The sequence below is a fragment of the Sceloporus occidentalis genome, unplaced genomic scaffold (assembly GCF_023333645.1).
Source record: "Sceloporus occidentalis isolate IW3139 unplaced genomic scaffold, rSceOcc1.0.p SCAF_6, whole genome shotgun sequence".
In the NCBI taxonomy this organism is placed as follows: Eukaryota; Metazoa; Chordata; class Lepidosauria; order Squamata; family Phrynosomatidae; genus Sceloporus; species Sceloporus occidentalis.
The window spans coordinates 5,259,434-5,273,420 of NW_028316986.1; the positions used below are offsets into that span (position 1 = coordinate 5,259,434).

The 13,987-nt window shown below is 43.4% G+C and overlaps 1 protein-coding gene across 2 annotated transcripts in view; it reads right to left on the reverse strand.

Moving 5' to 3' along the window:
- The window catches only part of LOC149310352 (kinesin-like protein KIF13B), a 198,115-nt gene that overhangs the window by 25,927 nt on the left and 158,201 nt on the right, over window positions 1-13,987 (reverse strand). The window contains exons 32-38 of one of the 2 annotated variants that reach the window (XM_089528787.1): window positions 10,923-11,015; window positions 10,469-10,621; window positions 9,433-9,510; window positions 8,659-8,712; window positions 7,015-7,035; window positions 1,080-1,185; window positions 119-252 (exon numbers count right to left, since the gene is read on the reverse strand). In XM_089528787.1, coding sequence (XP_089384913.1) covers window positions 119-252; window positions 1,080-1,185; window positions 7,015-7,035; window positions 8,659-8,712; window positions 9,433-9,510; window positions 10,469-10,621; window positions 10,923-11,015 — 639 coding nt within the window. The remainder of the gene's footprint in view (window positions 1-118; window positions 253-1,079; window positions 1,186-7,014; window positions 7,036-8,658; window positions 8,713-9,432; window positions 9,511-10,468; window positions 10,622-10,922; window positions 11,016-13,987) is intronic. The other variant, XM_089528788.1, reaches the window with a different exon arrangement.

Genomic DNA, 13,987 nt, shown 5'->3' on the forward strand with positions numbered 1-13,987 from the left:
ACTTTGCTTGTCCTCATCCTCAGGAGTCCATTTGAAGTCTTCTCTTAGAAACAAGCTCTTTATTTTTCTCCATTCAAGCCCCCACCCCCCCACCCCCAAATAAACAATTCACATTTACCTGCTGTACAAGTGGAGATGTTTGCCTTCCCTTTTTCTCATCTCTAACAGGAAACAGAGATTTAAGTAGCTTTGGCATCTGAGGCACAAAAGACTTCACGGGATTCAAGTAAGCAGCAGCTAGGCTACCAAGTCCTGGGAACAACAACAATTTAATGCAGAGTGTTTCCATACTCTGCCCACTGAACACTTGTGATGATATTGAAAAACCCCTTAAATCATTCTCAAGACCCTAGGCTAGTTAGATCTGGCTATGGTAGTAGATGGCTTGGTTACATCCCGTTTGCATTACTGTAATGCGCTCTATGTGCCTTTGAAAAGTGCTTGAGTTGGTCCAAAGGGCAACTTATGGTGACCTCGTTAATTTCCTAGGGTTTGCTTAGACAAGAAATATAGTACTCAGAAGTAGTTTTGCCAGTTCCTTCCTCTGAAATATAGCCTACAGCACCTGGGATTCATTGGTCTCCCATCTAAGCACTAACTGGGTCTTCCCCTGCTTAGCTTCCAAAATGAGATGGATCTGGTACCTTTAGGGTCAATGAATCAAAATCCTTTGTTGTTGTTGTTGTTGCCTCATTCACAGGGTCGCCATGAGTCAAGAGAAACTCAAGGTGGTTGAGTTGCTTTTGACTCATGATGATCCTGCGGATGAGGTATCTCCACTGATCTGCTTATTTCTTGTAAATTCATAAATTCAATATCCTGTAAGAGCATAATTGTTTTCTCAAAACTGACCAAAGTTGGCACCATTCTAACCTCCAGGGAAGAAAATTCCATAACTGGTGATGCCACTGAGAAGACCTTGTTGCAAGCTTTGAACCTCTGCATACAGGCAGGGGGTGTTATAGCTAAAAAGGTTTTCTCTCTAATTTCTGAATTCATGGGACAGGATAACCGAGGGAGCACTCCCTGCCCATCGCCTGCCATGAAGCTTGAGATGTTTATTTATTTTTGTATTTTACCTGGATCGGTAGAACCATTCTGCTGAGGAGAGGCCAAGAGATTTGGTCTGGACTTGTTGGAAAGTGCTGATGCTTGCGATACATCCTGCTGGCTTTCCCAACGACTCTGGAAGGAATGAAGAAAGGGGGGAAACATCCACATAGATAAAACTGGAAGTATCAAGATTCAGGAAGAGCTTTGCAAACACCTAAAGGAGTAGTTCCCAACCTTTGGTCCTCAATTTGTTTTGGGCTTCAGATCTCAGAAGCCCCAGCCAACTTGGACAACATTCAGGAATTATGGAAACTTAAGTCCAAAACATTTGGAGGACCAAAGTTGGGAACCACTGGCTTAAAAAAAGAAAAAGAGAGAAGGAGGGAAGGAAGGAAGGGAGAGGATGATAGTTGAAAGAACAACTTTTCTGGTGCTAGATGGGAAGGACATGGTGGCCCTGTGTTAAAACCATAACTGAACCTCTTCCCCTACACTTCTCCCTCCTATTTCTCTGCTTTCCTTCACCCCCAAAACAAATGTCAACCATTTTTACAACTCTGAGGTTGTAAAAACTCTTTTTCTACATGCTAATGCATCATTAAGCAAATATTCAGAGCAAGGGAAAAGAGTAAACATTACCAGCTTGACACACTTTGCTCAGCCATGTCTAAGAATGAAAATTCAGGGCGCATTTAGTACAAAGCATGAATATACTGAAGATGTGTTCATTTGTTAAGCACCCAACTTTACTGGGCACTATAGAATAAGGTTTAAAAGAGCAGACTGAGGAAATATCCATGAACTACCATGGTGCTATGCTTTGGAATCATGGGATTTGTAATCTGTTGCAGTTGTTGTCAGCTGCCATTAAGTTGGCTTTGACTTTGACTTATGGTGACCCTATGAATGAGAGATCTCCAAGACACCTTGCCATCAAAAGGCCTTTTCAGGTTTTGCAAACTCAGCGTGGCTTCATTGATGGAGTCAATCTACCTGTAATGTGGTTCTCCCCTTTTCCTACTGCCTCCCACTTTACTAAGTATTGTTGACTATCCTGTTCTGGAACTAGGTGTTGTTTTGGGTTTCTAGAAGAGTTCTTATGGTTCAAAACACTAACACACATCACTCCAATACCATAAGATTTATAAGTGGTAAATGATGCAGCAGATGGTACACAGCAGAAAAGCATTCCAGTCCTTTTGTTGATGGGGTCCATCATCTCCTTCTGTTAGAACTGAGTCCCAAAACTAATTCTACTCAGACTAGCAATCAAACTCTGCAACACTAGTATGTGGGGCACTTGGGTTGGGGAGCACCCCCTCAAACCAATGCCAATGGAAGATGGACTTATATACAGTGGATCCTTGTTATACGCTGGGGTTTGGTTCCAAGATCCCCCGTGTATAACAAAATCTGTGTATGCTCAAGTCCCATTAAATATAATGACATAGCAAAATGGTGTCCCTAATAAAAAATGGAACATCAAGGTAAATTTATACTTTTTTGGAACATTTTCAAACCGTGTATGCTTGAATCCGTGTATAAAAAATCCGTGTATAAGAAGGGCCGACTGTAGTTCAGAAGCAAACAAAGAAAACCAAGCACAAGCATGACCCATCTTCCCCTTCATAGTTATGAGAATTGTAGACATTGGTTAGTAACAGGAAAATTCACTCCTCCAGTCCATTCCCAGCCTTCATATACTTTCCCAGCATCAAATTGCCAAGCTAATGCAAAAATAATCAAACAGGGTCACTAATACAAATAGACTCTTTCTCAATACAAGGGCAGCTGTAAATGTTTGGGCATAAAGCTAATAAGGACTCCAAAACCCATTTATCTGTTGGCTAAGCCCTAACTTGCTCCATCGGCCTTTCTAATGAGTAGTGTCATCTCATGATATGGCCACAATATAACAGTCTCAGTTTCATCAATCTGGCTTCTTGGGAAAGTTCAGGCTTCTTAAAACAATCAAGTTGGGTGACCCATCTCAATTTAAAGAGACAACTGTATTAGACTGGATCAATATGCAAAGAGATCTTGTAGCACCTTTGAGACTAATGGATAGAAAGAAGTTGGCAGTATACGCATCTGATGAAGTAGATTTAATTCTGCAAAAGCTACTGTTAGTTTCAAAGATGCTACATGATCCCTTCGCCTTTTACTAACTCAAGAAGATGGTGTTTTAGGGAAGAGACTGGTATGCCAAATTTCTTTCATACCAACACACACACACACACACACACACACACACACACACACCTCCTCAGCAATAAGTTCAAAAAGAGACAGCATGATAAAGGCTCATTTCACTTGAGTCTCACCCAAATGGATGATGATAGAGTAATACCTTATTTATTGGTTGTCTGGGGAAACCTCTGCCAACCGGCTGGACACCAAGGTCAGATTTCATTAAACTAATTCTCACATCAGCCACTTTTTGGAACATCAGGCTCACTTCCTCATGCAGGCATAAGGTCACTGCAATGATGCCTCAGCGCCTTTCAAAGGAATAGGTTGAACCTCCTCTTTTGCCATTTCCTTATGAAAGCAGCTGGACGGGTGGGGAGAGGGTCCTTGTTTTCAGGGGTGCGGAAGGAGCAGCTTGTGGGTCATATGGAGACCCTGAGCCCTACTTCTGTAGCAACCTGAAGTAGTTCCTCCCTCCTCCCACAAAAAATTAAGTTTGGGGGCATTTTTTTTTCATCTGGACACTGTGCCAAACTGGCTAAACCAGAACATAAAGTGGTTTGCCTTTATCTAAAATAATTCCCCAAATATATATAAAACTGGAATGCAGTCAAAAATGGCAACTATCATTTCTGGTATGCCCAGATGCACTATGTGGCTTACAGGGCAAAAAAATAGCCCCTCACTCAAGACATCCACTTTTGCAAAACCCAAGTGCTATTCCCTGCAAGCTCTGTGTATGTGCCTTCAAGTCACCTGTTGACTTATGCTGATGCCATGTATGCATTTCCTTTGCCAAGGAATTTGCTGCTGCCTTCCTATAGCCTATAGCAGGACTTCTCATGCTGTCTCATATAGGGACCAACAATTTTTAAAATAATAATAATAATAATAATAATAATAATAGCAATGTGCCAGGGACCAGTGCCATATTTGTGCCCACTGGGCTCAACTGTATCTTTCTTTCTTGGAAACCCACCAGGGACTGGTAGCCAATTGCTGAGGGACCAACACTGGTCTAGGAACCGCCACTTTGAATAGCATCATCCTTAAGTATTTGGTCTTCCTTAGGGGTCCACCATTTATGTACTAACCAGGACTGACCCTGCTTAGCTTCCAAGATTAGGTGGGATCTGATGCCTTCAGGATAATTAGGTCCTTCTAAGCAGACCACTTCAATCTACTGTTATGCAAATGCCATTGATTTATTGGGTCTACTATATGTAAGACTAGCAACTAATAAAACCAAAGATGAGAATCATATATACACACACTCCCAAGACATTTTTTTACAATTCCCGCCATTCTCACCGCAGGCTCTGATAGCTGGAGCTGAAGGGACTTCTGTCCAAAAATATGTGGAAAGTTACATGATCCCTACCATACAGTTAGATCCTTGCTTTCCAGTCCAACTCTATCCTGGCTGCACCATCTGGGGAACAGTATACTGGACTTTGTTTATCTTGTATATGACCCAAACTGGCAATGTGTATGCTGTTTAATGGAGGGATTCATCATCCAGAGTGGGAGAGAACCCAAACAGGTTTCACTCAAGAACAGTTCTAGGCCTATCCAGGTGGCTCTTTGAATAGAATCCCCACTGTAGGTTCTTGGTTTGAAAATTAAAAATGCTGCATTCGTTTCCACGAGCATCTAATTTCATCAACTGGAGCATTAAAAGAAAAAAAATCTCAATAAACTCCAAGAACTTGTAAAGCTGTTATCATGGACTCTAATTTTAGAAACATTTCATCAGCTTTGGCTCTATCTGCTAAATTCACACATTAACTGACTCCCACCCAACTGCAAAACCAATGCAAACTCATTTTAGCCCTTCCTTCTGCCTTCCATGTTGTCAGAGAGAAGATAAATAAGTAGGGGCTTTATCTGATTCTTCCTCTAAAACAGGATCCAATGTGCAGTTCGCCATTTTCTCTTTTAACTCATCTTAACTGTTGTGAGTGCTAATGTAACGGTGGGCAACTGTTGTGGCTTAGGGCGAGCCTTGCCCCAACTAGGCAACCTTAAGGGTCAGCACCCCTGTCTCACACCTTAATTTTTTTTTCTGGAAAAAAAAATGTATTGCCCCTAAATTCTGTTCCTTTACAAGGCATGGGGGAAACTTTCATCACATTTTATGACTCTCTCTGCACCATTTTAGGCCCAGGAGAGGATCTCTTCCCAATAGTAAGTGACCTGGAAGAGAACTTCTTAGTAATTTCCTGTTGGAAAATAGTATTCTTCTGGGTCTAAAACAGCCTTGGAAATGAAATGTGCCCAAACTGCCTCCCAGCCACATCTCACAGGGCATTAGGGTCACACTTTTTATTTTTGAAATAAATGGTGGGGCTCTGAAGGTCTTGAGCACCATCAGAAGGGCCCTCAAGCCATATGTGGCCCACAGACCATACTTTCCCCATCCTAGGCTAAGAGGGCCCCATACCCACAAAGCCAAATGCTATGCATTAGTCCAAAACTTGGAAACACTGGCCACAATCCTATAGGGCAGTGGTTCTCAACCTTCCTAATGCCACAACTTTTTAATACAATTCCTCATGTTATGGTGACCCCCAACAATATGTGTGACTGGTTCGAATAAGTACATTATGGTGCCAACCCTGTCACATACACCTGTATTTATACGGAGTATATGTAATGGGGTTGCCACGATGATGTCATCACACTGGGTACTCGTATGTGGGCGTATCTGCATATTTGAGCCCCAAAGGGGTCGCAACCCACAGGTTGAGAACCACTGCTATAGGGTGTAATGTTGCCCAGCAGTTCCACCTGCGAAACTCTGCTACATCTGGCCATTCACCAAACCCAAGATCTACTGTAGAACTGCTGAAGCTTGCTTCTGTGTTTGGTGAGAGCAGTGGGGGATTGTAGAACCAGCTGGCTATGCTGACGTAGCCAGATACAAAATGATTAGGTCCACAGGGATCTTGCTGAGGTCTTGGTGAATGATATAATCATTTCATGTTTGGCTATGGAGATGTAGCCAGACAGAAATGGCTGAAAATTGGCCAAATTCAAAAGTGAAAATGAAAGAACATCATTTCTGATCACTCTGGGCAGGTCAATGTGGGCTGCCACGAAGGCCTGGAGGCAAAAATTGGCCACCTTCACCTCTGCAGTTGCCTAATCCTGCTCTAAAGCATGCAATGGGCAAATGCAGCGGGTGGAGAAGCCCATTGTCTGCCCCTGCAATCCTCTCAGGAGCTTAACTGCCAAAAATACCAATAATTTACAAAAGCCTGTTTCTGATTCTGAAAACCCAGTGCTTTTTTGTTGTTTCAATCTTACAAGGGTAATGAGGGGATGCAATCTCTTTGAAAGATAAATTGGTCCTCCTGGAAACGTCCAAGAAAGACATCTGGGGCAGGAAGAGGGTGTTTCACGGCGTCTGGAGGGGTTGACATGCAGTCTAAGGACCACCCTTTGAAACCCCTGCTTCTATATAAATTGATGGCTCTGTACAAGTGAAAGAGCAACGCCTAAAGAAAGATCTCCACTCAAAGAAAGTAGGTAAGCTCACCATGTCAAAAGCAATGCCAATTTCACACACCGAACCATATGCCACTGCCTTCAAAAGAATTATGCGTATTCCTAGGTTAACTAAGCATGGGATGGGGAGGAACACCACAGCAGCACTTCCAAAGCAGATGTTAAGCATCAGGTTAGAGCAAACGGGTTCAAGGTTAAAGCACTCCAGGATGGGATAAGGGATTTATCCCGTTCATTAGGTGAACCTAATGAATTAGTTACCTCTGTGAGGACCTTTGGACACTGACACATGCAATGAGGGATGGATACCGTTGACGAGTTAAGAAACAAAAACATAAAAGAAAAGAGAAACAATGAAAAAAATTCAGATAATGAATGATCTGCTTTAAAAGCACTGTTGTCTGAACAAAGAAGGTCTGTCCTCAGAGTAACTGCATATCCCTTGCAGCACTGGCCCTGGTAAAACAATTAATCCAGGCCCAATCCACCCAAAACTAAGCTCTCTTAACTCCCATAGATTTCAGTGCAGGAAATTCAAGGACTTACTCAATTTCTTTTCCCCTTGAAACCAAAAGGACTTAAGAGTGCTTAGCTCTGAAAGACTGTGTCTCATTGCTGATGATATCTCATTAATCCTACAGCAATCTGGAGGACAGTAGAATCAGGAGAGAGTTCATCTTGATTTTATAGAGGTTTGCCATATTCTAGAGCAAAGGTGAAGAAGTTTGACTTGGGGGCAACATAGCCCCAGGGATGTTTTAGCATTTTATAATTTTTATAAATTAGAAATATAATTTTTATGATCTTATAAATTTCTCCAATTGTTCTAATAATAATAATAGCTTCCAATTGTATCTTAGGGGTTGTAAAGAGAAATTTAATCAAAACCGTTTAGCCTCAGGAGAGGCCTTTTTCCCCCAACAGGAAACGACTTGACCCAAAAGTGGATTTCTGGGTCATGTCCTTTTGGCAAAAAACTCTTGGCTATAGTTGTCAGGTTTTCAAAATACCAATATGGGAAATACCAATACGGGAAATCAGGGGTTCAAATGATAGCATACAGTAGACCCTTGTTATACGCTGGGGTTTGGTTCCAAGATCCTCTGTCAATAACAAAATCCCTGGATGCTCAAGTCCCATTAAATATAATGACACAGCAAAATGGTGTCCCTTATAAAAAATGGAAAATCTAGGCTTGATATTTGAAATTTATACTTTTTTGGAACATTGTCAAACCGTGGATGCTTGAATCCGTGTATAAAAAATCCATGTATAAGAAGGGCCGACTTTACTTTCTCCACTTCTACTATAGAGGATGACAGATACTATTCTCTCCAGACAGGTTGGAGTTGCAATGGAAAATAGCTCCAATTAACACAGCTCCAGTTAACACACAGTGAAAGGTTATGCAAGGGATCCTGCACGATTTGAATTTCTGCACTGGTGTCTTCCATTCCAATAGCTCTCAGGGTGGCGGTTGGGGGGAAAAATCGAAACCATGGCTGAAATATTGGTTAAGCTTCTCAGCAGTCTCATTTTCTCTTAGATCAGACTGTTCTGTCAAAGCAAACAATTCAACAGTTTAAAAACTAGGACTGGATTAATCCTTTCTAATGCAGGTTTTAAAATGTATTATTGAACTATATTGCAATGCCATTTTTTTTCCTGAAAAGGTTCATCTTCAAAAACAGACAGGAAAAAAGATCCTTTTATTATAAAATATTCAACTGCTTAATACCAAGGTTGGTGTGGGCGATACCTGCAAAGACTAGGCTGGTTTAGCTCTGAATGAAAGAAAGAACATCCCCCTATAGCTATGATCTTCTGTCACAGCTACAGGGGAGTATTTCTTTCAGATTTCCCAAATTTCCCATTTACTTCTTTTAAGAAATTCTGAAAGCTTACTTTGTACGTAGCGAGGCTGTATGGTGGATTTAAATCCTGTCGGCTTCCGGAGAGCTGAAAGAGTATAAAACAAAGAGAAGGCTTTAGAATGGTAGGCTGAGCCATCTAATACCAGTAGGCACTGGTGAGCCAGCCAAGTGTCATAGAAGGGAGATGCTAGCAATGCAGAGCAGCATTTGTTACTAAGGGTAACCCCTTAGTTTAAGTCATTCCTGACTCATGGCGACCCTATCATGGAGTTTTCTTGGCAAGATTTGTTCAGAGGAGGTTTGCCTTTGCCTTCCCCTGAGGCTGAGAGAATATGACTTGCCCAAGGCCACCCAATGGGTTCAGTGGATGAGCTGGGAATCGAACCCTGGTATCCAGAGTCATAGTCCAACACTTAAACCATCATGCCACAATGGCTCAATAGAACAGACATACTTCACATTAAAAAATTAAAGCAGAAGGATGTGCTGTGGATATGCTATTTTTAAAAACATAATGCACATACTACATATTTTAAAAATATAGCACATCCACTGAACACCCTTCTACCCTAACCAGTTAAAGGGTGACAGCTTGTTTAAATGAGAAGGGCTTTGCCTGACAGAATGAAGAGAGCAGAGAGGCAGCCAAGTGACCCCCTCTCAGGTGCTATATAGTTCTGTTGAGTACTATTTCTCCCACCCCTGCTCACCAGCCTGCCCAAGGGCTTGTTGTCCCTTACTGCCTCCCATGCATTGCCATTTCTTTGGTGGCAGGGCACAGTTCAGCACTGCTGAAGAAACTCACTCGATTGACATTTGGAGAACTGAGGCTCTTTCGATATAGTTTTCTTTTGCCTGTTAGCTGTTCCTTTACGGCAACTTCCTGCAGGAGATAAATTGATAGACAGAATGTTAACAATACTTTCTGCAAAAGATTCAAACTACAGGAAAAGAGATTCCCACCTCAACATTAGGAAGAACTTCCTGACGGTAAAAACTGTTTAACAGTGGAAGGTTCCGCTGCCTCGGAGGGTGGTGGAGACTCCATCCTTGAAAGGTTTTAAAGAGAAGTTGGATGGCCATCTGTCAAGAGTGCTACCTACCATATTTCCTATAAGCAAGTAGCAAAAGCAAGTACATTTCCACACCGCTTACCAATGTACTAAACGGTTTACAAAGTGTAAGCTAATTGTCCCCAACAAGCTGGGTACTCATTTTAGCAACCTATGGAAAGATGCCAGGCTGAGTCAACCCAGAGACCCTGGCTAGGATTGAACACACAACCTTGTAGTTTGTGAGTGAATGGTTGCAGTACAGGCATTTAACCACTGCACCATCAGATGCCCCAACTCCACAGTCTATGTTAGGGTGGGTAAAGTGGGGCCTGCAAGCTACCTGTGCCCCACCAGACTGTTTTCACTTCTACCATGGTCAATTGTATTTGTCCCCAAATGTCCCCTGAGAGAGGCATTTTTGTCACATTTTGGGGCACATTTGAGGCTCAGGAGAGACCTTTACAAAAAACAGCATCCCAAAAATGAACAGAAAGTACTTATTACTCAAAAAGATCTCTGCTTAACCCAAAATCGCTAAAGACATGGTGGAAATGCCACCCAGGAATGTTTGGGGGCAAAAAAAAGTATTTCAATTTTTGTTTTGTGGGTGGTAAACTGGGTGTGTGTTTTGGGATATAGCATGTTGTGTTTGGAAACCTGTACTCCAGATGAAAATGCTCATTTTGAGGCCATTGGAGGGGCCAATGAAGCCTCTTAGCCTCCTTCAGTTGCCTGCCATGGCTCTGTGGCATGGTGCTGTAGCATGTTTCTGTGGCATAAGCTCACCTGACGCAGGCGGTCCAGAGTGAGGATGTTCTCCACTGCCAGAACGCTTCTGAGGTATTTCTCTATATGGGCTTCAGAATCAGCCGAAGCTGCATTTTCCACATCGGCTGCCATTCTTGCTAGTGCCTCCCGTTCCTCCACCCCCTGAGCATCCTGGAAAGAAAAACCATCTCAAGTTAATGAAGCTCCTGTCCATGTTCAAATAAAAGTAAAAATAAATAAAAATAAAAGAGCTCAGCAAAGTGGGAAGCAGAGGAAAGATTCAGGCATGCTTATGGTAATACTGGATCTTTATATTGTTCCTCTGAGACAGGATAAAGCTCCCAAATATGTGGACTCTTGAAGTATGAGATTAAACCAACACCACCTTGCTGTACCATGACAGATGAATAAAATGTTTCTGCAGAGGGTTTTTGCAATTATTGCTCTCTGCTCTCCTTTCTCCAATATTCACCTCTGGGATATTCGAAACGACTTCAAATGTCACCCCACAGCCAGGGACAGAACTTCGGTAAGACATCCTTCTCAGGAAACTCTGAGCAAAGCCCTAGGGGTTGAAGGAGAATAAAAGAAATCTTTTGGCATCAAATAAATCAATTATAAAGATCTGTACCTCTCTTTCAACAAGATGAAGCCAATGCACACATCAGCAGCAGAATCAGCAGCCTGCTTAGCACAAACTACGCCTGCTTAGCTCAATAAATAAAGAAATAGTAAATGAGGAAACAGTAACACAAGTAAAACTCTTGCTAAAAAAGCCCTCCCTTGACCCCCTGATGCATAACAATTATCGGCCAGTATCGCTATTGCCATTTTTGGGGAAGGTGATTGAGAGGGCAGTTGCAATCCAGCTTCAATCGATCTTGGATGAAACGGATTATCTAGACCCATTTCAAACCGGCTTTCGGGCGGGTTACGGGGTTGAGACTGCTATGGTCTCCCTGGTCTATGATCTCCGTCTGGGCATGGACAGGGGTAGCGTGTCCCTGTTAGTGCTCTTGGACATCTCAGCGGCTTTCGATACCACTGACCATGGTATCCTTCTGGAGCGCCTAGTGGAGCTGGGAATCGGAGGCACTGCGCTCCAGTGGTTCCGATCCTATCTCTCTGGGAGGTTCCAGATGGTGCAGCTGGGGGACGTGTGCTCCGACAAGAGGGCCCTTATATCTGGGGTCCCTCAAGGAGCCATTCTGTCCCCCATGCTTTTTAACATTTACATGAAACCGCTGGGAGAGATCATCCGGAGGCATGGGCCGCGGGGTTATCAGTACGCTGATGACACCCAAATAGTCTTCTCTATGTCTCCGACTGATTCAGTGACCAAGGATGGCATCTCTCCTCTCATTGCCTGTCTGGAGTCGGTAATGGGCTGGATGAGGGAAAACAGACTCAGCCTGAATCCAGAGAAAACGGAAGTACTCGTGATAGGTTCCCCTGGCCCGGGGATGGCGGTGTTTCCACCTGTTCTAAACGGGATCACGCTTCCCGTGAAGGACTCAGTACGCAGTCTGGGGGTGCTCCTTGATTCGTCGCTCCACCTTACATCTCAGGTGGATGCGACGGTCAGGAGCACCTGTTATCAGCTTAGGCTGATACGCCAGCTGCGACCCTACCTGGGCCGGGGGGGCCTTGAAACGGTAGTACATGCTCTGGTAACCTCTCGATTGGATTTCTGTAACGCGCTGTACATGGGGCAACCCTTCTACCATACCCGGAAGCTGCAATTGGTGCAGAATATGGCGGCAAGACTGGTCACTAATACACCTAGGACCAGCCACATAACACCGGTCCTTAAAGACCTTCACTGGCTGCCTATTCACTTCCGGGCGCAATACAAGGTGTTGGTTATTACCTATAAAGCCCTAAATGGCTTGGGCCCAGGGTACTTGGAGGACCGCCTCTCTCCGTACAATCCGCCCCGCACACTCAGATCAACCGGGAAGCAACTATTAAGAGTTCTGGAGGTCAGATTAGTTACTACCACCAGGAGGGCCTTCTCTATCTCGGCCCCCAATCTCTGGAACTTGCTTCCCGATGAGCTCCGCTCGGCCACCTCACTGAACCAATTTAAGAAGGAGTTAAAAACACACCTCTTCGAGCAGGCATACCCCTGACTCCTGACTCCAGATGTGCTCCCCCCCCCCTCGTCAGCACTGTTGAGCTGGCACGAGATGTGGTTTTATTGCTGTAGTTGGTGTTCTGATGTTTTATATGATGTTTTGTATTTTGATGGTTTTAGATTGTATTTGCACATGTTGTTAACTGCTTTGATTTTTAGAAAAGCGGTATATAAATAAAATTATTATTATTATTATTGTTGTTGTTGTTGTTGTTGTTGTTGCTTCTTAGCCAAACAAAGGAGAAGAAATGATGAAAGAAATCTTATTACTTGTTCTCAAGAGGAAGAGCCAGTCTGTCGTAGTGGTTTGAGCACTGGATTAGGACTCTGTGAGATCAGGGTTTGACTCCCTGTTTGGCCACACAAACCCTCTGGGTGTCCTTGGGCAAGTCACACTCTCTCAGAGGAAGGCAAAGCCCCTGTGAACAACTCTTGCCACGGAAACCCCGTGACAGGTTCACCTTACGGTGGCCATAATGCAGCAATGACTTAAGGATACACAACTACAACAAATTCTTAAGAGCAAAAGCGACCTTTTTAAAATAACAAGTACATTAACAACACCTCCCTAGTGGTAGAATTCAAAGACATTGCCATGTTAGTCTGGAAAATCAGTATGCAAAGGGATCTTGCAGCACCTTTGAGACTAACTGAAAGATACAAGTGGGTAGCATGAGCTTTCGTAGACTTGAGCCTACTTCAGATGCATCTGAACTCCCTGGTCAGCCGTCCAACTGTAATTTGCAGCCTTGTTATCCAACATCATGGGGGAGGGATAGGTACTGCTCAGTTCTCCAAATTTCACACACTGCCAAGGGTTGGACTGGATGATTCCTTGGACTTTTCCAACTCTGTGATTCTATAAATGTTTAGGGAAACTAACTTGAGCATCTTATGCTGTCTTTATTACAAACAGCCCAGCAAAGTGATTTCTCAGCCAACACACCCAAACCTTCCCCCCCCTCTCCCATGCACCTGTAGTTACTTGTGAGCTGGGAGTTACTTGAGTTTTGAATTGCAGACAAGGCTGGTCACCAAATCCTTGGCCACAGAGACCACAACAAACAATGATTTTAGAGGGGCAGGAAGCCATTGCTTATGCTGACAAGGTGCCTCGGGAGGTTAAAAATCCCGACTCTTGAATTAATGCGGAGATGACTCATCCTCTACAGTTACTGCAAATGACTGTAGATGCCTTGGAAGGTTATTGATACAATTTTGAAATACACATTTGGGTTGCATGTTGCTGGTGCAGAATAGCTAAAGAGCCTAAGGCGCATAGCAGTACAGAGAAAGAAATTTATGGAGGGTTTGTTCCAACAGCAACAATGAACTGAGCCAGCCAAGAACATGATGGTTGCCATCACACAGCAGCAGAGGTCATACCATTTGCAAAAGTC